This window comes from Agelaius phoeniceus, chromosome 2 (genome assembly GCF_051311805.1).
Source record: "Agelaius phoeniceus isolate bAgePho1 chromosome 2, bAgePho1.hap1, whole genome shotgun sequence".
Lineage (NCBI taxonomy): Eukaryota > Metazoa > Chordata > Aves > Passeriformes > Icteridae > Agelaius > Agelaius phoeniceus.
In genome coordinates, this window is record NC_135266.1 from 18,263,433 (window position 1) to 18,287,123 (window position 23,691).

Genomic DNA, 23,691 nt, shown 5'->3' on the forward strand with positions numbered 1-23,691 from the left:
AGTCTTCTTTCTCCTGCAAATTAGTTGAGGGTGCACCATGTCCCATCATCCAGGTAATTAGTGAAGATGTTAAAGAGTACTGACCCAGTACCTGTGCCAGTAGTACAACAGTAGTGACTGGCCATCAGCTGGACTTTGTGCTGCTCATCACAATCCTTTGAGCATTGCAATTCAGTCCATTTTCCATGCCCATCTAGCTGGTCTGTTCCAATAATCCATTCCATGTTGTGAGAGACACTAACAAAAGCCTTGCTAAAACTGAGGTATACACTGCTCTGCCCTGATTCATTGAGCCTTTCAAGTCCTCACAGAAGGCTATTAGCATTCCAAGGAATGATTTCCCATTCAGAAACCCATGTTGACTACAACCAGTTATCTTCCTGTCCTTCATGTCTGGAAATGGCTTCAAGAGGATTTGCTCCAGGCTTTGAGGTAATGCTGGCCAGCCTGTAACTCCTGTATTCTCCTGCCTGTCTTTCTTAGAGATAGGAATGATAGTTTTTTCCCCACATGATTAGGAGCTTTCGCCAATTGCCATGACCTTTTAAAGATAATTAGGAATGCAACCACCCAGCTTCCACAGCTATGCTAGGCACTTGTGGGTGTTTCCTATGTGGTCTTACAGACTTTCTGTGTCCAGTTTGCCTAAGTGCTCTGTAGCCTAGTTCTTCATCACTAAGTTTTTATTGATTTGGGCTTTTTTACAGGTGTCAGTGGCATGGGATTCCTAAAGACCATTCTTGATGGTAAAACTGTGGAGAAGGAGGCTCACAGCTGTTGTCTTGCAATGGCCATCATACATGAGCATCACAGTTCCAGGTCCTGAGTGCCAGCAGAACATAGTACACATGCTTAACTGTGCTAGGAAAACATGGTGTATGTATGTTAGGAAATATGCTGCCACATCACAGACTGATGTCTGTGTGTCCACATCTGTGCAGTCCAGATGCGCAGGAGTAGGTACATGCCAGAGCACTGTATTTTACAATAAAGCAAATACCTCCCCCTATTTCTGTACTTAATTATAATTTAGTCTTTAACTTGCCTTCTGCTGGTAGAAATGGAACACTGTAAGAACTATAAGAACTCAGTAAACTCAGTAGATAAACAGAGAGATCAGGTTTTTTCCTTAGCTGAGGAACCTGAATATAAATGTCTATGAATCTGATTAGGTGCATCCAAGTCTTGAGGGAACTGACTGATGTAATTTTTAAATTACTCTCCATGATATTTGAAAAGCCGTGGCAATCAGGTGAAGCTCTTGGTGACTGGCAGAAGGGAAGCATTGCACCCATTTTTAAAACGGGAGAAGAGGGAACCCTGGGAACTACTGAGCTGTTAGCCTGACCTCTGTGCTTGTGAAGATCACAGAACAGATCCTCCTAGGAGCTGTGCTAAGACACATGGAGGACTGGGAGGTGATTTGGGACAGCCAGCAGGGCTTTAACAAGGATGTGTCTTGCCTGACAAACCCAGTGGCCTTCTATGGTAGAGTGACTACATCAGTGGTCAAGGGAAGGCTGCTGATGTCATTTATCTGGACTTCTGCGAGGCCTTTGGCACAGTCACCCACAACATCCTGCTCTGGTAATTGGAAAGGTGTGTAAAATTTTTTCAGCCTGGAGAAAAGAAGGTCCCAGGGACACCCTATTGTGACTTTTCAATACTTAAAGCAGCCCTGTAAGAAAGATGAGAACAAATTTTTTAGTGGGGACATTCTGTGGTAGGACAAGAGGTAGTGGTAAACTAAAACACACTTCATCCTGTAAGAATTTTGTAATCTAATAGTTCAATTAAAATGAAAGCAGCAAACTTCCGTGATGCATAGCCAAGGTTTCAGGAAACAATCTGAAAATCTTCAAAGGCAAAGGAAATAATTAATTTGACTTTACTGCCTAAAATCTAAAAAAGAGTTGACATTACCAACAAAAAATTAATCAAAATATACTTTAAAACTAAATCCTTTTCTCCCCTTAGTTTTTCTTTTGTCACTTCCAATGCAACAAGGTAACAGTCCAGGTGCCTTTCAGGCACATTCAAGATAATCCCAGTGTTGTTTGAGTCATAAGGAAAATGTTTCGCAAAAGGACTCAGGCAAAAAAACACCAAACCAAGCCCAAACCAGGCAGCTAATGCTCAAATAAACCAGAAGGTGCATGTCTGGTGTTCTGATAAACAGCTCAGATATTGCTTCTGTTCCCTGCAGCTCCCTCTCCTCTGCTTCCCCGGAGGGGCTGGGGCTGCTGCTGCTGCTGCTGCCAGTCAGCAGGGCTCTCTGATACACTGCCTTCTTGAAAAACCCTGACATGAGAGTGTGGCACACACCTCCTGTGACTTTGGGGCACTTAACACTTACACAAAGTCCCTGGCACTCATCTTCTCACCTCACCCACAAGAAACCAGAAAACACAGAATATTTCCCTGAATGTGCTGTGGCATGTTGCCTCAAAACTCCTGCACCCAAGGTGTCTGTGATCTTATTGCCATCTGGCTAGAGAATGAATCCCTTCCTTATCAGCTGCCACAGGAGGTGAATCCATCCCAATGTGTGGAACAATCCCCATATGGAGTGATGAGTGCTGAGAGGAATACATTCGAGCCCTATCCAGCTCCTAACTCCAGCCTCTGCTAAATATTCTTCAGTACTGGTAGCCCACAGTCACAAATCTTGCTCCATTTGGTACATTCTTAAGATTTACTCATACTCTTTCACTGGAGATGATCCTAACTGCAGCTAATCATATCTACATCCTCAAGTTCATCCCAACTCTTGTGTTTTTTGGGATAGAGTTTTCAGGTCACACCTGGCAGATTTTTCTCTTCACAATAATTCTAACCATATAGCTAAATTGTCCTTAGTGAGAAGGGAATATTATAATCACACAAGAGATTTAAAATGATACCTGTGCACTTGCCAATTTTCTTTGGTAAGTGTATTTATTAAGGGATTTTGTAAGGCAAACTAAAATACAGTACACATAGAGAACTGTGAGCAAAGCAGAAACATGTGGAAGCAAAAATAAAAGATAACGAGGCAGAACCACCTTATGGAATGACAGTGGAAACATTGGCAAGATATTTACAGATCTGTGAAGGATCTTGTATCTTTTTGTATATGTAATATTTTCTGGCCTACCTTCTCAATTCAACTCTGGGACAACGCAGAGGTTTTTTTCTCACTATCTCAAATTATTTATTTTGTATATAAAGAGGAGAAAGCTGAGCCAAACCTCCCTTCTCCCCTTACCAGGGAGAGCAGACTCAAGACTATTTGAAAAGACTAAAATCAATCCCACCTGAGTTTGAAGGTAGAACAGGAATCCAGGAACAGAACCAAGGAGCTAAGTGGGGAGGCAGTGATCCCACCAGGGACAGAGAATCCCATTGTCGGTAGGACAGGGATTGCATGGCAGAACTCAAACAAGGGAGGTGATCAAAATGTGGATGATGGCAGGACAAAGACCCACATGCTGACCTGAGCACCAGTAACACACATCCTAGGACAGCAGGGAAGGATAGAGGAACTTGTTTGAGATGGTTTTTAAATGCAAGTTCTGGAGACAGCTGGGGTTTTAGAAACCATTTATCCCCAACCAAAATGAACAGCCTCCAACATCCATCAGAATCCTCATGAGACCTGAAACTGAGCTGACTCCTCTGGAGGCCTCTGCTTCTGCAGCTGCAGTACTATGGGTGTCTGAGTTACCACTTCAAGAGTTGCCAAGACACCTCTCCATGGCCCTGCAGGCACATCCCTGCAAGTGAGACAAGGATAAACTGCTGCTGGGACACCTCAGCTGGCTATGGTCATTAGACAGGGACAAGCTGTTCATCATCCTAGCTCCTTCCCTGCTCAGAGTGTAGCACACAGGAGAATGACTGGAGAAGAGTTATCAAAGGCAGCTCAGCCAGTCCCTGGCCAGTGACCATGGGTGTTGGGCCAGGGAGACAAAGGTGGCTTTGATGCACTGAAATAGTTCCTCTGAGACATAGGGATACTGCAGCCACACCAGGAAAGTGCAACTGCACACTTGTTTCCAAGGGCCCATATAATGTGTAGTCTCAACCATGATGAGAAAATTCCCACAATTTAATGAGTTTGCTTAGGGTTATGGTAAGAAATCAGAAGGCAGACCACAGGTAGCTTTTTTTGCAAGCACCTACGTAAGATTTTCTCTTTCCCTATCATTTTGCCTTTGGGCAAAACCAAACTTTTCCTCTATTTAAATATCATCCTCTCATTAGAGTCTTAACAGCTCAGTTACAGGAGGCAAAATTAATGGCGCCAGGACAACATGGTTACCCTAAGGCTGACAAATCAAGGTGACATTTTTGTGCTGGGTAGTGATGCCTTTCTTCTATGAGGTTGTCTTTCTATGGATTTTCTGTCAAGTTCATCACCCTGACTGCCTAAGTATAACCATGCCCAGTAAACACAGAATTCCTTCTTCCTTAGAAGTGTTCAACCCAATCCAATGTGGATTATCAAATTTATGACATTTATTATTAATTAATGATAATAATACCTACTAAATAAACAAACAACCCCCCCCAAATTAAATAAAAAGCCCAGAAAAGCAACAACAACAACAAAAAACCACTCCAAAAAACCCCAAAACCCAAACAAAGAAAAAACAAACAAACAAAACCCAAACAGAAACAACAACAACAACAAACAAAAAAAGTAACCAGTCAAACCAAACACAAAAGTCCATAAGGCCAGAGGTCTCAAGGAATGCAGTAATTGTATGCTATTTTGCACTGATTCAATTTGCTGGTAAAGTCAAATAAAGACAAAATTATTGTTCTGCTTCATCAAGCTAAAGCCAACATCCTCTGAAAGTTCATCTGTCATATATAATAACTTAGCTTGCTGAGAATGCCATTTGCCCTGGTAGGAATATGGCAATGATTTTGGGTGCTTACTGCTGCATTCAAGAATCAGAATCGTATTTTGTGTAATCAATATATATTTATGACCAACAGACTGAGGCTGAGTCAAAAAAGCACTTACAGAATCAGAGAAAAACCTGGAGAGACCTTTAGGTGTCTAAAATCTTTTAGGACTCTCTTTCCCATTGATATCACTCAGTCCAAGAATTACCAAGTGTCTGAGAAATACATGTGAGTAATATCATTTATAAAAATGGTATCTTTCAGACTGGGGGAAACACCACATGCCCTACCCATAGCAGGTGTGCTATAGAGGCAATGCTGCATTGAATCAGCAGGAAAGCATGACAGCACAAAGTACTTTTTTTCCCTAGTTCCAGCTGCCTATTATTTCCAGAAGTGCACATGCAAATATATATGAACAAACAAACAAAAAGAGAACTCTACTCTTACATCAAGATTTAAGCTGCTTCCCTTCACTTGCTTGAGAAAGCATCTAAGCAAGAATGTGGCCCTATGAGATGACCTGGATGTAAAAAGGGCATGTGATATTGCAGAATTGAAAGCTCTTCAGCAAAATACCACTGAGGCCTCCCAAGACAAATACTCCAGTGATTGTCAGGTACAGGTGATCACAGGAAGAGTCACAGAAAGAAAATTCTCTGGAGTGAGTACTGCTAAAGCCATCTCTCTCTATGTATACATTGACACAGCTTGAGCTCAAACAGTGAATAGTCAATTCCTGAGGTAGTATGTGAGTTTTCAGCTGTGGGACTTCTGCTGAATGTAACTGGAGTCATGCTGGTAAAATCCTATCAATATTTCAAGGAAGGAGAATCCCTGCTAAGATGCACTTTTTTGTGCATTAAAGCTCTTGTGAAAAATTGTTGGATTGGCATGCTTCACATTCAGTGAATGCTTTTGTCCACAGACCCAGTTCTGGCAGAGGAAGGCAAGTCTTACTCTACAAAGCCTCTTCAGCTCTGCATTTGGCATTACAGGATAGTCCATATGATGTGTTCATTCTTCCCTGACTCTTTCTGCTGAGGCTGATAACAGAAACATACATTACTGTCAGCTCTGGGTTACAGTGGGATATATCCACACAGCTTATCTAATAGACACTGAACAAGAACAAATTTTGGGCGCTGTTTCATTTTGCTTCACAAACCAGGAGTTCAGAAAAGAAAAACCTGTTAAACAGTCGACATGCTCCTGATTTACCCAGCTAGCCTGAGCTGGTCTACAGAGAATATACAGCCCCAGCAGCCACAATGGATTGTATAAAGGTGCTGGAGCTGGCTTGCACATAGGGAGTTTGAGGCATGGTACCAATGTGGTCATGGCAGGCTGGAATTCACTGGAGGCCATTAACCCCAGACATTATAGGTCCTGCTGAGCTCTGTATCTCCCCAGTGTTGTACAGCACATCTCTGAGCAAATCACTTGAAAGCTCACTCAGATATTTCTACACAACCCTCAGCAGCACTTGTGACTGGGCGCAGCCGTTCCCGGAGCTAAAATGTTCCATGGGCAAATGAAACTGTGGAAATAAGTCTAAAAAACAGTGAATCAGAAATCTTACATCTAGAAACTTCTCAATGGAACTACAAGATTAGAGTACAAAGTTATTTCAAATTTATGACAATTTTGAGAATATTCAAATCAATCCTTAATCTTTCGTATGTCCATCAAATTATTTTTCTTTGTCTGAGCTTTCCACTAACCTTTCAGATTTTCAAGTCATGACAAGCACCTCTTTGCAAGGCATCTCTTTCTAAAGTTTTCCTTCTTCCAATGCAATAGAGCAATGGACACTATTTGGGCAAAAGGAATTGTTTCCTTTTCTTCTGACATGAAAAGATCTGGATCTCTATTTCTCTTCCTATCACAAAACAGTGCTCACTGAAGTGGCTGTCAGCAGAGGTGCTCCTCACACCTGGTCCTGAGAAACTGCTCAGTTGCTCTGCATTAATAAAAACAGAGCTCTTCCCTGCTGATTGGCATGTGAACTGCATAACGTGTGCAGAGGCCTGGGACACTCCTGTATGTGGTTAAATAAAAGATGGTATTATATCTACAGTCATTAAATCATGAAATCTGCACTCCAGCATAGGGTCAGGCAAACTCCTTCTGGGTAATCTTATTAATAATGTTTTATGAAGCCAGGGTAGCCAACTCATCTGAGACTGCATGGTCTCAAGACCATGAGATAAATATGTTCACTGAAAAGAGATAGATAGATAGATAGATAGATAGATAGATAGATAGATAGATAGATAGATAGATAGATAGATATATGTTCACAAGATATAGATATGTTCACTGAAAAGAGAAGGTATGAGGGAAGATCTACTTAATGAAAGAAAGAAAAAAAAGAAACGTATTAATAATAATATTAAAATGTTGCTGCTAACCTAGGTTTCTATTTTAAGTCAGAATGAACTGATTACTCTTTCTTGGCACACATTTCAAAATATTTATTTTTTTAAAATGTTAATTTGTTCATTTCTCTGTAAATATATCTTACTTTGTTCCTTCTCTGTGATTCTGATCTTGTGTTGCAGAAATTAATGGAAGCTCAGCTATAAGTGTCAACAGCTATAGTCTCAAATACAGGTTTAGACAATTCCTATCCCTGTGGCTACAGAAAGGACTCAGAACCCATTTTAACTCCTTTCTTGTTTCTCTGAGCCTCAGACATTCATTTTATTTAACAATTCTATCAGCTTTTCTCCATAATCTTCCTTGTTTTACTGTCTGAAGGCATATGCAGGACTTGAATTATAAAAGCAGTTTGGGTGACTAATATTAGAGAGCAGACATTGATTTATGGCTGATATGGAATTATACACCAAATGATACATGGGACACAGGTGAATCACAATGGGATTTAGACAAATAGGATGGCTCAGTGATAGGGATAAATGACAACAGAAATGGTCAGGAGCTGGTATAGATGTCAATCAGCAACAGGTCAGAGACACTGATGCAAACACCCACCAGATCTTGCACTAACAAAATAAAATTTTCCTTTTATTTTTAAGTATTTTGTATTTTTTACCTCCTTACAATTCAACTCATTTTCACACAATGTGTGCAAAAGATTATTTTGAAATTAATTCCTCCATACTGGCTCTCATCGTCAATGTTCCCATCAACTGATCTGTTGCTTGTTTAACTCAGCCTCCTATCCCTCTCCTTCACACATCTCCTTTCCTTTGGGGAATATCCTTTCTTGAATCCCACATTCTAAATTCAAAAAAGAATTTGTGATTTTACTGCAAAACATCCTTAAAATACTTCTCGGGTGTCTTTCACAAGCATTATTTTCTGTCATCTGTTCTTTGTATATATGAAATGACTGGAAGAATGACTGGAAGAATGGGAGGGGAATGAGAACTGTTTGCCAGCCCAAAAAATAAGCATCTCCTAAACTGACTGCCTTACATTTTTATCAATACCAAATCTGCTCTTTGATGCAGGATATTCACTGGGTTGCTGTGAGGAGCACCACACAGCTTTCACATAGGCTCAGAGCTCTGCTGCCATAAACCACGTTGCAGGGTCAGGGCATATGATCTTCTTCTGGCTTCTACCACCAACAGTCATGCTGAGCAGAGGTCTTCTACAAAGTCATCCAAATGAGACTGTGTCCACACTGAGGAACTTACTCATCTAAATTGAATCTATCCCTAATTATATTTAACTTTGATAAGTCAAATTTATATTTTATTAAAAAACCAAGGAGTTAAAGTCTGGTTTTAACAGACTGTGTGTGTGCTTTGCCTCACACAAAACACACCTCTGAAGTGTGACAAAAACCAAAACTCTCAGGGGTATAAAGCTAAAGACTGCAAAATTATTTGCAGAGGTACAGAGCCAAAGAGTTGAAAAATTCTCCCAAATGCTTTTTTTTGGATGTTTCATATAACCAGACTGACAAAAGGCTTTAACACCTCAGACTGCTCCAACTGATGGGATATCACTGGAAAGGAAAATTGCTGCAGTCTGAAACTTATATGGAGTAAATATATCCTCCATTTTAGTTCAACAAGAGGGGGAATTTGCCTGTTGCCTGTGCATAAACACATGCACATGTGTTTATGCACAGGTACCAGGCAAATTCACAACTGGAGAAAAAAGGAATTTTTACATATGCTCCTGCTTTGGCACCATGCATGTAATTTGCATCTCTTCAACAGGTGATTTAAATTGCAGTGTGAGAGTTTACAGCAGCCTTCTGAGCAAGCTGTTCTGTTGTTTTATTTATTATTTAGGAGTAATACTTCATCAGACATAGTAAACAGTGCAAGAAGAAATAGCAATTCTGATAGCATAGTTTCATAGCCTGAGACACAGACATAAACCAGCACACATTGGGAGTGTAGGCATTAGAGGCCGCCTAACACAATCAGTGTTGATCTGGTAAATTTTAATCCTAGGTTTTCCCTGACTAATTATGTCAGTTTAAGAAAAGCATTTAGCCTTTTCTCAGATATATTTCCCCAAGAACAAAAGCAAGGGAGATAACCCGTAGATGTGTTCCTGGGGTGAAGGAGCAACAACTTTGTTCATACGGCATGAATCAATTTAGTGTTGGTTACCATTCCTTAATGGAGTGCCCACAATTCAGCCAGTCACAGCTGTACCCAGTGTCTTCTCTGCAGCCCTGGGCTTTAGAGACACAGAAATACACAGGTAGAGGTTATTAGCTTTGGGAGAGGAGCATCATTCTGCTACTGTGCTTCCCTGGACAGTCCAGTGTTTATTACAGCCAAAAAATCTCAGCCCCACGGCAGGCAGGAGTTGCAGTGGCTGCTGCTTTGGTGCAGAATATCCAGGCTTTGAGGAGGAACCAGGTGGTCCATGGGGCAGAAGGTGATGCTTCAGCACAGCAGGGTTCTACTTGCAGAGAGCAAGAAATCTGTAACAGGCTCTTAGTGTGCCCTTCTGAAACTGTGATTCTCAGGGGGCTTGAGGTACCTCCCTTCAGGATCCACTGCTCTGACCACTGCCCCAGATCAGCATATACAACCTTACACTGAAAAATCAGTCAAGAAATTCAGTCTTTCCTTCTAAAATACAATCAGTTTTGTGGCCAATAACAAACCATTGAGAGATTTCATGCTAAAGGATCCCTTCTAACAGCTTCTATGCCTGTCTCAGATTGAAGGGATGCTGACTTGCATCGCTTAGACTATGACACTGTGGATTTTTAGGAAAATGGGGTAGGATATCTCTCACTGTCTTTTATTCAGAGGAGATGGGATTCATCCTAAAGTGCAACTGTGGTTACTGCTAAAAATACTTCTATCTTAATGGTTGGGGTAATCATCAGGAAATGTAAGAGAAGTGCTCTTTCTCAAACCTTGTCCTTACAACATTTTCTGTGACAGTCACATCAGTTGCCCCTAAAGTTTACTGGCTACAACAGGCACTTCTGTGAATCTCATCAAAGTGGTCAAGAGTAAAGGCTCTCCTTTCTCAGACAAGCAGTTACACTGAAAGGTTGAAAAGTCACATTCCCTTTGTAATTTTTTTCCTGGCTTACTCAAGTTTGAATTCTTTACTTCAAAATAGACCTCTTAGAATCATTTATACTCCTTTGGGTCAGATGGAGAATTCTTTAAGGTGAGGGAAGACTGGGCCAGAAACTCTTCTATATATTGTAGAGGATGGCAGGCCACCCAGAAGACACCATTTGTTTGGGGGTGGCAGCATGGCATGTTAAATGATTACAGATCCACACTGACAGGAATCTTTTTCCTGTGGAATATAAGGCAAGCTCTGAGATGCCTGGTCCATATAGGGAGATGGAGGTGGAGCAGTGCCTCATCAGAGAGTCTAAATTTGGATTAGGAGAGAGGTGGGTGCTCTGTGAAGCAGACTGGGGCACTTCTGTACACACCTGAGAGCAAAACTGAGAGAATCTGAGAAACTTTAAGTAAAACAATAATGCACTGCCAAGAGTTACAAAGCAGGTGAATCAGAAATTTCTGGAGAGGGGGCATGGGGTTTGTTTGTGGTCTCATATTCCACCTAAGTCCTATTTTAAATGCTTTCATCTTTTATTGACTCATGAAATGCCAACATGGAGTTGATGCATCAGGGGTAATCATAACGTCTTCATTCCCTGGCAATACTTGAGGATTGCTGGTAGCTGGCACAGTTCAAATAAGCCACTAGGCTGCTCTTATTTAACTCTCATAAGTAACTGAATGCTTGGTGAATTACACTTCTCTCTCATGTATGTATGGCTTAGATCTTGCACAGTTTCCAGTATCAGAGCCTTCATATATCTATAAATTTAGAATTTTACCCATGGGCTTCGTGTTTATGACATTGACAGATCCCTATCCCATACATGATGTACCCTTCATCTTAGAATTTTGCCAGACCCTGTACCTCCCTGCCTGCATCATCTGGGGGGCTCTTCTCTGCAGACTTAAAATCACACATTTCTGTGAAAGACTGTGAAATGCTTATTTGGAAGCTGAATTTTCATACATACATTTTTTGACGACTTAATCAGAGATTTACATGTACCCACAGTCAAGGACACCCCCACAACAAAGAGAGAGGGGGGAGCAGTAATGAAGAAGAATGGAAGCTATGGAAGTTTGGACAGGCAAGGACCTGCAGGAGGATGACACTTCCCCTGAAGGCTGAGGTGCTATCACAGAACCACTTCCCTGCTCTGGAGAGTGAAGAGGAAAGACCTGTCAGATCAGGATTGCTGCTGGAACCAAGTAAGGCAGCTCCATCTGCTCCCTGTGTAACAACCTGTGCACTGAAAAATGGGGCAGTGGGTGACTCCTCCATGAGGTCTGGAGGGAGGACCCATGTGCTCTCAAGAGAGGTGAGCTGCTCACCCTCGTACAGCCCACTATGCCCACTGCTGCTGCTGTGGGTGATGAAGATCTGGGCGCCTGTGGCACAGCCAGGAGCTGCCTGAGGAGTACCAGGAAAGATTAGAGAGCCTCAAGCATGGTGATAAGGGACTCTGGAGAGCAGGAACTTCTTTCATCATCCTGCTAGAGTTACAGTCAACAGCTCAATGTCCAAGTCCAACAGCCCGTGTCAGTACTGGGACTGGTGCTGCTTAATGTCTTTGTCAGCAACATGGACAGTGGGACTGAGTGCACCCTCAGCAAGTGCTCCTGTGACACCCAGCTGGGTGGTGTGGTCAGCACACTGGGGGGAAGGGATGCCATCCTGAGGGTCCTTGAGAGGCTTGAGAGTTGGGACTGGGTGAACCTCATGAAGTTCAATGAGGCCAAGTGCAAGGTCCTGTATGTTGGGCAATGCCAAACACCAGCACAGGCTGGGCAGAGAGGGATGGGAAACAGCCCTGAGGAGAAAGGAGAAAGAAGGAGAAAGAAGAAAGAGGAAAAAGGAGAAAGAAGGAGAAAGGAGAAAGGAGAAAGGAGAAAGGAGAAAGGAGAAAGGAGAAAGGAGAAAGGAGAAGAAAGAAGGAGAAAGGAGAAAGGAGAAAGGAGAAAGAAAGAGAAAGGAGAAAGGAGAAAGGAGAAAGGAGAAAGGAGAAAGGAGAAAGGAGAAAGGAGAAGAAAGAAGGAGAAAGGAGAAAGGAGAAAGGAGAAAGAAAGAGAAAGGAGAAAGGAGAAAGGAGAAAGGAGAAAGGAGAAAGAAAGGAGGAGAAAGAAGGAGAAAGAAGGAGAAAGGAGAAAGAAGGAGAAAGGAGAAAGAGTTGGACATGACCAATGTGTACTCACAGCCAAGAGAGTCAACCCTGTCCTGGGCTGCATGAAAGCAGTGTGGGCAGCAGGGAGAGGGAGAGGGAGAGGGAGAGGGAGAGGGAGAGGGAGAGGGAGAGGGAGAGGGAGAGGGAGAGGGAGAGGGAGAGGGAGAGGACTGTCCTCTTTTGCTCTGCTCTCATGAGACCCCATCTGAAATACTGCATCCAGCTGTGGCACCCTCAGCAAGGAAAGTCATGGATTAGTTGGAACAGGTCCAAAGAAGGACCACAAATATGAGAAGAGGGCTGGAACACCTCTTCTATGAGAACAGACTGAGAGAGTTGGGTTTGTTCATCCTGGAGAAGACAAGACTCTGGGGAGACCTTACAGCAGCCTTCCAGCCTACCTAAAGTGAGCCTACAAGAAAGATGGAGAGGGGCATTTTACAAGGACATGTAGTGACAGGACAAAAGATAATGTCTTTAAACTGAAAGAGAGTAGATTTAGATCAGACATTATAAAGAAACTCTTTTCTGTGAGGGTGGTGAGACACTGGAACAGCTTGCCCAGAGAAGTTGTGGAGGACCCATGCCTGGATGCTCTCAAGGCCAGGTTGACCTGTGATCTGAGAAATCTTGTCTAGTGGAAGGTGTCCCTTGGAACTAGATGATCTTTAAGGTCCCTTCCAACCCAAACTGTTCTAGGATTCTGTGGAAATCTACAGAGGAAAAAAAAGTATTGAATCTGTCTAATAAAACTGCGTATTTCTGGTTTATGAATTAATTTTTCTAGTAACTGTGTAAAATAGATTTGTAGATTATAAACGTATATACTTATAGTAAATTTAATGTACATGTTTTTACATGTTCTAAATATAAACTGCATGCTTTTTGGAACAGCCAAAACACAAGATCCTTAATGAGTGACCCAAGGACCTTGGCTTCATCTGCATAAAAAATTTAAGCATGAACATGACACTGGATGTGATAAGAACATTACACTTATATTAGAATATGATCAAAACAACAGCATCTACTCCTTTGATATGAAAGGTCTTTTGGCTCTGCTTTGACATTTGTTTTTCAGAAATCCCCTTTGCAGTTTATGCAGCAGCAGAATAATATTCCATGACAAGAGCCAAATCTATTGACATCTCTCAATTAAATAATTGGTTCTGAATAAAGGCAACACACCAATACAATACAGATGACTGTGGCTAAACATTTCTATATAAAAGAAGACCAGGACTGATCCTCAGCTTGGATGCCAGGCAGCATTGGTTAGCTTGTGCTTTACCCCGCTGCGTGTTCACAACCTTTCTGCCTTGCCCTGGGAGCAGCTGGCTGTGGGTAGCTCAGAAAGAGATCCAGGGGATGAGCAGAAAGCCAAGCAGTGTAGCTAATCAGGGGTGCCTTGAGCTTGCTGTCTGGCCCCATTTGTCTAGTAGCCTAGACATAACCTAACTAGCCATGCAACTCATCCAGCCTATTCATGTTCTGACAGAGAAGCTGAAATTAAAGTAAGAGAGGAAGAAGTGCAAGGTCTATAACCCTTTTTTTTTCCCGTAGCAGTTTTAAAAGAAACACAATTAAAAGGTCCTTCTGCCTGAAAATGTGCATACCTAGGGCAGAGACTGAGCACCATTTCCTTAGCTTCATTTTTGCAGTTGAAGAAAAATAAAACAAAATCAAATAAACCCCATGTCCTGTGGGTAAGTATCCTTGTGCAGCATCTTGCTGTGCAATGAGGTGTGAGTACATGGCTTCATCAGAAAACATTGCAAAGTTTCAGATGTGTTTCAAGACAGAAAATAAAACAGAAGCTTACCTCCCTAATAATATATGCTAGGACATCTCAAGCAACTATATTTAGGGAGTGCAATGGTCTGGCCAGATCTGAAAAGTGCCCCATTAGTTGCCCTTCTCCTATAAAGAATCCTCATCCCATGCCCTAAAACTTGAATGCACCAATAATGTGCCCATTCTTGCTACACACTGCTCTGCTTGAACAAGATTTGAGTCTCCAATGGAATTGGCCCTCTGAGCCTTTGAACTTGGCCCTTTGTGAAGAATAGCCCAGTACAGGATATTCACCACCTCTGACTTCAGGGCCAGTAATTATTACCAACTGAAGTGGAGTGGGAGGGCTGTTAACCACTGAAGAACAAATTGCTACAGTCCCGCAGCTTATCTTCGGTATGGTTTTCAACTTTTATATGTCTAGATAAGGGTCAAATATTTCAGACAGATCCTCTTATCATGTGCATGAAAACCGCTTTTATATATTAAGCTTGATGCCACTAATTTCACCCTTAAATGTCATTCAGTGTTTTCCATTCATGTTTTTTAAACATTTCATTACTGGTCAATTCAGGGGCCAAATAAGTAAGCAATGGGTTTAAACATATGGGAAAACCTGATCCTTGCTGCCAAGGAGTTAAAGTATTAAAGTGCATAAGCCATTTCCTGTAACAGTTGTCAGGCTAATTGTCAGTAAATTACTTAGTCCATGTGTTTATTATTCAGATATAAACCCACGGACTCGGCATGAAAATGGCATTACACTGCTTGTAATCACAGACTAATCTTTTACAAGTATGGCCCTACACCCCCAAACTGCATCACTAACAAAACAGCAGCTTTTGAGCAAGTTAATTCACACTGTATTGCACCATGCAGCTATGAGGGTAACTTTAACAGGCGTTACTGCTGCATACCTTCATGTAATTCCATAAAAATCAGAATAATCTTTAGTTAATAGCGATTCAATCAGAAAGACTGAATTTAAAACATGGAATGAAATTCAATAAAAAGAAAATCACTATCATCTTCATTGTAAATGTTTTCTATACCTGAAGATGACACAAATCTGCAGTTCTTGGCGACCAACTCCCCTGCCCTGTACCCAGGGCATGACAGCCAGCCTGTTACTTGAAGTATTTGGTATAACAGACATAGCAGTGCCTGTATATAATGGAGTTTTTTTCTATCTGATAATTTCTAGATTGCATTTAGATTTTTAGTGGTGGTAGATGATGAAAGTGTTAAAAAGTTGAAATACTTTGAAAAAATTTGAAACTCAACACCTGCTTGGAAATGTTAAATTCAAGTTGGCTCTCCATTAGCCCCACATTTCATGTTGTAATTCAGTTTTAGATTGATCCCTTGTATCCTGGCATTACATGCAGCACTCTTGAGCCTGGGCTGAATATACACTAAGCAAAGATACCACTTCACCATCCCTTGTTTCTAGCTATGAGAAAGCACATTCTTGGCTAGTTTCATAACAGAGGTGCTCTACACTGCTATTTCCTGCCTTTTTTTTAACTTTGAAAGCAAAGTGAGCACTGGAGAAAGTAAAAGACATTGCTTCTCTCATGTTTTACTATAAAATAATAGAAGACTAATATTAATAAAGTAAAAACGCATTGTCCAAGCCTCATCTTTTATTATATTTCAGAAACCATGCTCAATTGATGCTATAATTGAAGAAGAAACTGCAAATCAACTCACAGGACCATGAGCATACATTTGCTGTCAACAGAAAGACTCTCAGGGACTTCAGTTAGTACTAGATTGCAGTCTTCATATTTACATTTAAAAGTATTCCCCTCTGTCTCCTTACACAAATTATTAGCCTGTTCCAATTCAATGAAAGATAAGTGGAAGATGAAAATGTGCATTAAATATCTGACAGAGAGTGATTAAAGAAGGGCAGTTTTGAGAGCTGTCACTCTGGAACTTCCTTCTGGCTTTTCATCAGGGAGATATCCCCTCTTAGTGTCTGGACATTTTGTATCCAACCACTTGAAATCAAAAAGAAAAAGAAATATGTTTTTCTGCGTTAGAATAATTATGTAAGATAGAACAATACAAAAGAGAAAGTATCTTTCATTATACAGTACTGCTGGGAAAAAAACAAGCACTAACCAAAAAAAAAAAAAAAACAGCCACAAAAAAATCACAACCAAAGAACCCCTGGTTTTGATGTCTAAATGTTTATATATTCACCTGTTGCTCTCCCACTATCTTCCTGAATTTTTTAATTTGCAAGAACAAGATAGGAAAAAGTAGTCACTAATGAAGGAATGCTTTATCTGGATAAAACACCTTGTTCCAGTAAGTAGCATTTTCCTCTCTCTTTAGAGTGCACAGCCTTTATTTCAAAAATTAATCTAATAGCTGCTGTTTTCCAGTAATTCAAACTAGTCATAAAAGTATATTTAATTATTGTATAATCAGTGACATAAGATAAATGTGTTCTACTCAGTTGCATTTCCATGAAATCAGAGTTTTCTGACACTTTAAAATCCCTGTAGTGGACTCAGAAAAAGCTGTGTAACTGGTCTAAAGCAGAAAAAGCTAGACAAATGCATGAGTAGAATCAGAGAATCACAGAATGAACTGAGTTGGAAGAGACCATCAGGATCATCAAGCCCGACTCCTGGCCCTGCACAGGGGCCAAGAGAATCCCACCATGTGCTTGAGAGCATTGTCCAAATGCTTCTTGAACTCTCTCAGGCTTGGTGCTGTGACCACTTCTCAGGGAAGCTGGTTCCACTGCACAACCACCCTTTGGCTGAAAAATCTTTTTCTAATATTCAACCTAAACCTCCCCTGACACAGCTTCAGGCCATTCCCTTGGGTCCTGTCACTGGTCACCAGGGACAAAAGACCAATGCCTGCCCCTCCCTTCCCCTTGTGAGGATGCTGAAGACCACAATGAGGTTTCCCTCAGCCTCCTCCTCTGCAGACTGAACAGACCAAGTGCCCTCAGCACTCCTCAAACAGCTGCCCCTCAAGACCCTATGAGGAGAGGCTGAATGTGGCACATCTTGATTCACAATGTCTTTTCTGAAACATAGTAACAAATATTATCCCCGGACTAAAATCAAAACCAGACAGAAGATCCCCAGTTTAAACCATTGCTCTAGTAGCCTCTTTTACGATAAAAAGTTCTTTCCTTAAAATATGAAAAATGTTATGAATCAGGTACTCGTTCAGCACTTCATACATTCTTCCATTTAGATGATTTAGAATATCAGTATTGTGCAATAGGCCTTACCCCCAAAATTATCTTAAACATATATATAAATGTTAAAAACCAGAACAATTTATTATGGACAGAGTAAAGACTCAGTAAAAAAATAATCTTTATCATACTAACTTCAAGCAAAATAAATTTATTTTGACTCCTTTTCAGCTGTCCTTATTCTTTAAAAGGAAGAAGTATGTAATATAGAACAATTAGTATTTTCCATTTCTTTGAACCATTGATGAGACTTGGGCAATGAAAACATGGATATTGACTAATAAACAGGGTTATTAGCTGGCAAGGTTTTGACTGGTGATATGAAGTTCAAAACTGCATGACTTAACTCCCTAGTTCTAAACTCTGAGGTCCAAAATACCATCCAAATGAACATAGCAAAGAACAAGGAGAACTTTCAGGCCCCTCACCGGAATACTGAGAGCTCTGGGAGAGCTCACAGACACGAAATTATGAGCAAGAATTGAAGATCTATTTACCAGTTCAAACTACCACAAAGTACCATCCTGCTCTGGAGTGTGACTTAATAAATAAATCAACAACAAAAATATGGCAGATGCTTTCCCAGTAAGGTCTCATATGTGTCAACAGGCAGCAACTTCACCTTGGGAATGCAAACAAAATACAGGACTCAGAGGGGAGAAGTGTCTGTCCAACAGCTCAGTGTGCACCACACAATACCTGCTCCACACACTTCAGTGCCAGGTGAGCAAAGCCATGAACCTGCCTCCTGTGCTGTCCTGAAATGGTTGTAGACACAAACTGGGGAGCAATAGAGAGCTGTCTCTAAGTCAGGTATGTACATGGGACTGTTGCTATTACTGGATTTTTTCTGAGATACAAGAGATGATTTTTTAGTGCACCCCCACCCCGCCCCCCTGCTCTTTCCTCTTTAAAGAGCAGGAAAATGTTCTTGAGGATTGATATTGTGCTCAATTCAGGCAATTTCTGCCTTCATTTACATTCTCTGATTTCACTGATACTCATGCAAACACACAAAATTAATGTGAGAGACTAATGCAATATTGCTTACTATGAGCTGATGTGGACACCAGTTCAGGAACTCAATAAGCACTTTGAAAAATACTCCGAAATTAAGACTTTAGACTTCACTGACTTGGTTTTCTTAATTTGTCAGCTTTCAAACCTTTGGATCTGAAATCCATACTGATTTGCTCCTCGCTCAGGCATAGGAAGCAGTCAAAAAAAGGCACTTTGTTCTAAATCTTGTAATTTGCACATGTGGAACAGAGAGAAGAAACTGATCTTTGATCTAAATTTAATTAAACACTTTTCTCATTGACATGTGAGCTTCTTCTCTCCTTACAGTTCATTCACTGGCTAAGAAATGATTATTTTTTCCAGCCATTATCAACTTTCACAGTACTGCTAAAAAGGCTTAATACAGGAAAAAATGCATTTCAGTGGCCAGAGCTAATAGATATGAGTTGCAAATATACATTGTCATGAGATTTGTTAAGAGAGAAAGCATTCTATTAGTTTTCAAAGTAAAACCATACTCTGAGCTTTAAATTGGCATAGAGGAGATGATTTTGATGGAATTATAGGACTCTCCAAAATGCTAAATATTGGCAATGAAAACTTCTCTCTCAACTCCTCTCATAGAATGCCACAAGATATTCTGTGCTCTTTTCTATAGGGATTTACAGGACTACAGCAAGGAAAACTTGCTTTGAGGAATAATGTTTGCAAAAGAAGCTTCCAGTACACAGCCTTCTTTGTGCTGGATGGTGGTGGTGATGTTCCACAATTCAGCCCAAATTTTGGAAGAAATGGGGACTGTTATAAAAGTACTAAACAAAATAAAGTTTCTATGTTTTATAGGGATCCTGAGCCATTGGTTTTTATCATTCATTCAGCATTTGCAGGATAAAATCGTCTGTGTATATTCCTTGAGTCCCCCCTACTTTGGGGAAGAAGATTTTACTTTCTTCAAGCTGAAAGAAAACATAGATTTTTTTCTTCAGACACTGCTATAAGGAAGACAATATCTCATCATGAAAGTTCTAATGATATTATCTTTGTGGCTTAAAAATTTCAGGAACAAGTTCATCTCATTTGGTTTTAGTCTGAAGCCCATAATCCTATTCACTATGTTAAATTAGTAAAGTCTTCAGATTCATTTTTTGACAGCTGAACATTATTGTCATGTCAAAAGAGAGTTTTCAAGCTCTGGACCTTTATTATCTACACTGCTCTGTCTCCTAGTCCACTCCATGGATTAGCTGTTTTCCATGGTACTATAACACTGGAAAAGTGAAGTTATTGAAAACATAATCTAAACCCAGAGGTTAAAACCCCCTCAAAACCTATAATTTATCCCAAACTTTATCAATGAATTAATTAGAAGTCTTAGAAAACTTACCTTTAAAATTTGGTCTGATTCTAGCATCATACCCCGATGTCCTTCCCATCAATTTGTCCAAAAAATCTGAAGGAGACAGGGTCTGTGAGGGGGATTTTCCAGATCTTGAATCATGTTCTTTACAGAAAGTCGTCCTAAATAAATTATTAGCCACCATTAGCTAATATTTAGCTTGTATTGTATTCAAGTCATGGAGAAATTACATAACTAAATAAAATTGTCTCAACTCAGTGAAGGTAGAAATTAATGTTTTTACAGAGCAACATACTTTACCTTTCATCTGAAAACCTTATTGTAGAAATAAAGACAAGTTTCAGGTATCATGCATGAACACAATTTTCCATTCAGAAAAAGCCTTAGCTTTAAAAAAAAATTCATTACAGTTTTAAGACTTTAGGAAGATTCAATTTACTCTTCACCTTAACGTGTAGATACATCTTAGAATGATTTTGGTATCCTATTTTATATCATTGTTTTAATTGCATGGATGCTGTTAAAATGTTATGTTAACACTGGTTTAAGGTGGTCTTAAACTTCCAAACAAGAGCCAACAACACTTAACAAGCAACACTGAAAAATACTGTATTTGTTAATGTTGGGAAAGATACAGATGGGAAAAAAAATTTTAATTGTTTTTTATAGATGATACCCAAAAAAATATTTAAATCATGCTAATGAGTGTCCAGATTCCTTCCCAGCATGGCAAAAAGGGTTCTGGAGTCAAGCACAACTGATCTTAGGGGGCTTTCACCCCCACTCCATGAGCACTGAATAATAAAATTTAGTATCACCAGGTGGTACTCATATGCAAGTTCATTGAACACGTCTGTTTCAAGGATTTAAGGGAAAACTTCTGGTATGATATCATGTGTGTGAAATGCTGTGTACACAGCACATTGCATATTGCAAACACATAATACAATGCAGAGAAAGACAGTTTGGGAGTTCCCCACGGTTGTTCCCCAGGGAAAAAGAAACTAGAATGAAAACGGTCATATTTGGTGTGTAGAGGCACAGATTTAATAATAAAACATTATCTTAAGTCTTAAATAACCAATTTCATTCTGTCTGTTTCCACTTTATCTTTGAGCTAAATTAAAAGTAATTCTGACTCTGACTTCTTAAACACTCTCTGTTTAAATATTTGCCCAAAGGGAACCTCTCAGTTTCAGGAGTGTTTCATGGGGTATTTTCATGCATCTACATGCAGGTATAAAAATATCAGATATATATCTGATCATCTGAAAGGAGAAGAAAATATCAAATCCTCTCTTGCTACCAAAGAGAAACAATTCACCTGAATTGTTAAAAGGCAAGGTGATAGTAAATTCTTGTGGTGTGATTCCACACATTTTTTTCAGTTCCATTTATAGGAGGCGGTTGCTTCCTTTTGCTTTTGTCAATGACAGGGTACCATTGCAAATATTTTTAATATTTAATACACAGCAGATGATCTATCCAACTTAATGAAATTATTCAGTTAAGAAAATAAAAACTGGAAAATTAAGACAATACACTTACTCATATACAAATTACTTCTGTTTTCATTCAGAGCCCACTAGTTATGAGTGGTGTTGTGAAGCCAGGCTCACAAATATAAACAGTTTCACTCTGTCTCTATGTGTATCCCTCGTTACTCTTAGAACAACACTTTTACGTGTAGATTCATCTGTACGTGCAGATGCACAGCAGCATACATTCCAATAATGAATCTCATCTAAAATGCTATTCTGGTTAATAAGACTGACCTGTTTGCTTAGCACCACAAAAAAAGTCAATAGCTGAAGCAAAAGCTCATGAAACATTAAAAAAAATCAGAAACGTTGGGACTTTAAGTGAACACAATACTAGTCTGATCCAGGGTTTTCCCAAAATCAGAGAGGACTAGTTCTCTAATTTCAAATAACTACATCCCTGACAAAACCAGTACAATCATTTCCAAAGATTGAAGAGGAGGGAACCAAAGCAACTTCCTAAACAACCTTTGCCAGGAGCAGAGAATATGCATTTAGGAAGAAAAGCCGAAGAAAATGTTCTTAGCTGTACTGATATACAGTGAAAAAAACCCCACATCTTTGCATCAGAAAATGGAAAATAGATCACCCAAACTTGAGATTATTATTTTTTGTGTTTGTTACCAAGCAACGAGTCTCTGAGTGTGAAAGGGATAGTCTATATAGAATGAACACAAAACACTCTCAAATACAGCAAACAAACTAGGTTATTGTGACGTAGTATCTTTATAGTTATGATTCTCACGACCTTTTGACAAATATTATTACAGAGTGGTATCACCTACCTGAAGTGGTTTGTCTCTAAGAAAAATGCAAACAAGGTTGTCAAAATTTTCACTAGCTGCCGGTTCATTCCTCCTGCTTTCTGTGATGATTTGGAAATATCCCAGAAATGATTCCAGAGAGATGCAGGGAAAAAGTAAGCTGCTGCTGCCTAGATTTCCAAATTCAGCAAAAATTTAATTTTCTTGACAATCTGGAAGAGAAGGTCTGGATCTCTACAAAGTGGGGGTAAAAGAGAAGTGCCAGTCCTTGGAATCATGGTCAGGTCAAGCCTAGGCTCATCTCCAGCAGTCAGCACAAAAGAGATAAGGCATCAGACACAGTCGTTCCCCCGACTTGCTTTTGGTGATGGAGGGGGAAAAAAAGAGCCAAGCAAAAAAGAAGAAAAGAAATGGAAAGAAAGGGGAAAAAAGGGGAAAAAAAGGAAAAGAGTGGAGGAGAAAACCCAACTATGCGAGGAGCATCAGGCAAAAGGGAACAGCACTGAGAGCAGTTCTGTTGTCGATATGTTTTATTCCCCTTTCGCTGAAAATTAGTATTTATGAACGGTGGTGGGGCTACCGGGTGGCTCTGCTTTCCCCCTCTTTGGGTAGGGAAGCGTCGGCGTTGCCGGGGAGGGCGGGAGGGTGTGCGGGAGGGGGGCAGCGGGCACGGCGGCAGCGGGGCGGGAGCCGCGGGCTGTGCTGGAATGGGATTCAGCGCTCGGACAGCTCCGCGCCCGCGCTGCGCATGCGGGGGGCGCGGGGGGGCGCGCGGGGCGTGCGCGGGGCCGGGGCTGCCGCGGGAGCGGGCGGGACCCGCGGGCCGGGGGTCGGGCCGCGAGCGGCGTGGGGGCTGCGGGGCGCTCCTGTGGCAGCGGGGCTGCGGTTTGTGTGGGGTGTGTGTGGGACGGGGGTGTCAGCGCGGCGCGTTCGTCACGCGTGGGGCTGCGGTGTGTGGGGTGTGTGTGGGGCGGGGGAGTCAGCGCGGTGCGTTCGTCACGCGTGGGGCTGCGGTGTGTGGGGAGGGGGTGTCAGCGCGGTGCGTTTGTCACGCGTGGGGCTGCGGTGTGTGAGGTGTGTGTGGGGCGGGGGAGTCAGCGCGGTGCGTTCGTCACGCGTGGGGCTGCGGTGTGTGGGGCGGGGGTGTCAGCGCGGCGCGTTCGTCACGCGTGGGGCTGCGGTGTGTGGGGCGGGGGTGTCAGCGCGGCGCGTTCGTCACGCGTGGGGCTGCGGTGTGTGGGGCGGGGGTGTCAGCGCGGTGCGTTCGTCACGCGTGTGGCTGCGGAGCGGCGCTGCCGGCGCGGCGCGGCGCGGTGCGGTGCGCGCTCCCGCCGCGCGGGGGCGCTGTCGCGGCGCGGGCAGGCCCTGAGGGCGCTCCCGCCGCC

The 23,691-nt window shown here is 41.5% G+C and overlaps 1 protein-coding gene across 8 annotated transcripts in view; it reads right to left on the reverse strand.

Annotated features, from left to right (window-relative positions):
* Nucleotides 1–23,027, reverse strand: part of GLRA2 (glycine receptor alpha 2) — a 121,277-nt gene extending 98,250 nt beyond the window's left edge. For 3 of the 8 annotated variants that reach the window (XM_054628201.2, XM_054628199.2, XM_077172997.1), the window contains exons 1-2: nt 22,328–23,022; nt 20,029–20,162 (exon numbers count right to left, since the gene is read on the reverse strand). In XM_054628201.2, the coding sequence (XP_054484176.1) occupies nt 20,029–20,162; nt 22,328–22,395 (202 nt within the window). In that variant the 5' untranslated portion in view covers nt 22,396–23,022. Of the gene's footprint in view, nt 1–20,028; nt 20,163–22,327 lie in introns of those variants that run through there. The other 5 variants (XM_077173003.1, XM_077173017.1, XM_077173021.1 and 2 more) reach the window with 4 other exon arrangements.
* Between the last annotated feature and the right edge of the window lie 664 nt (nt 23,028–23,691).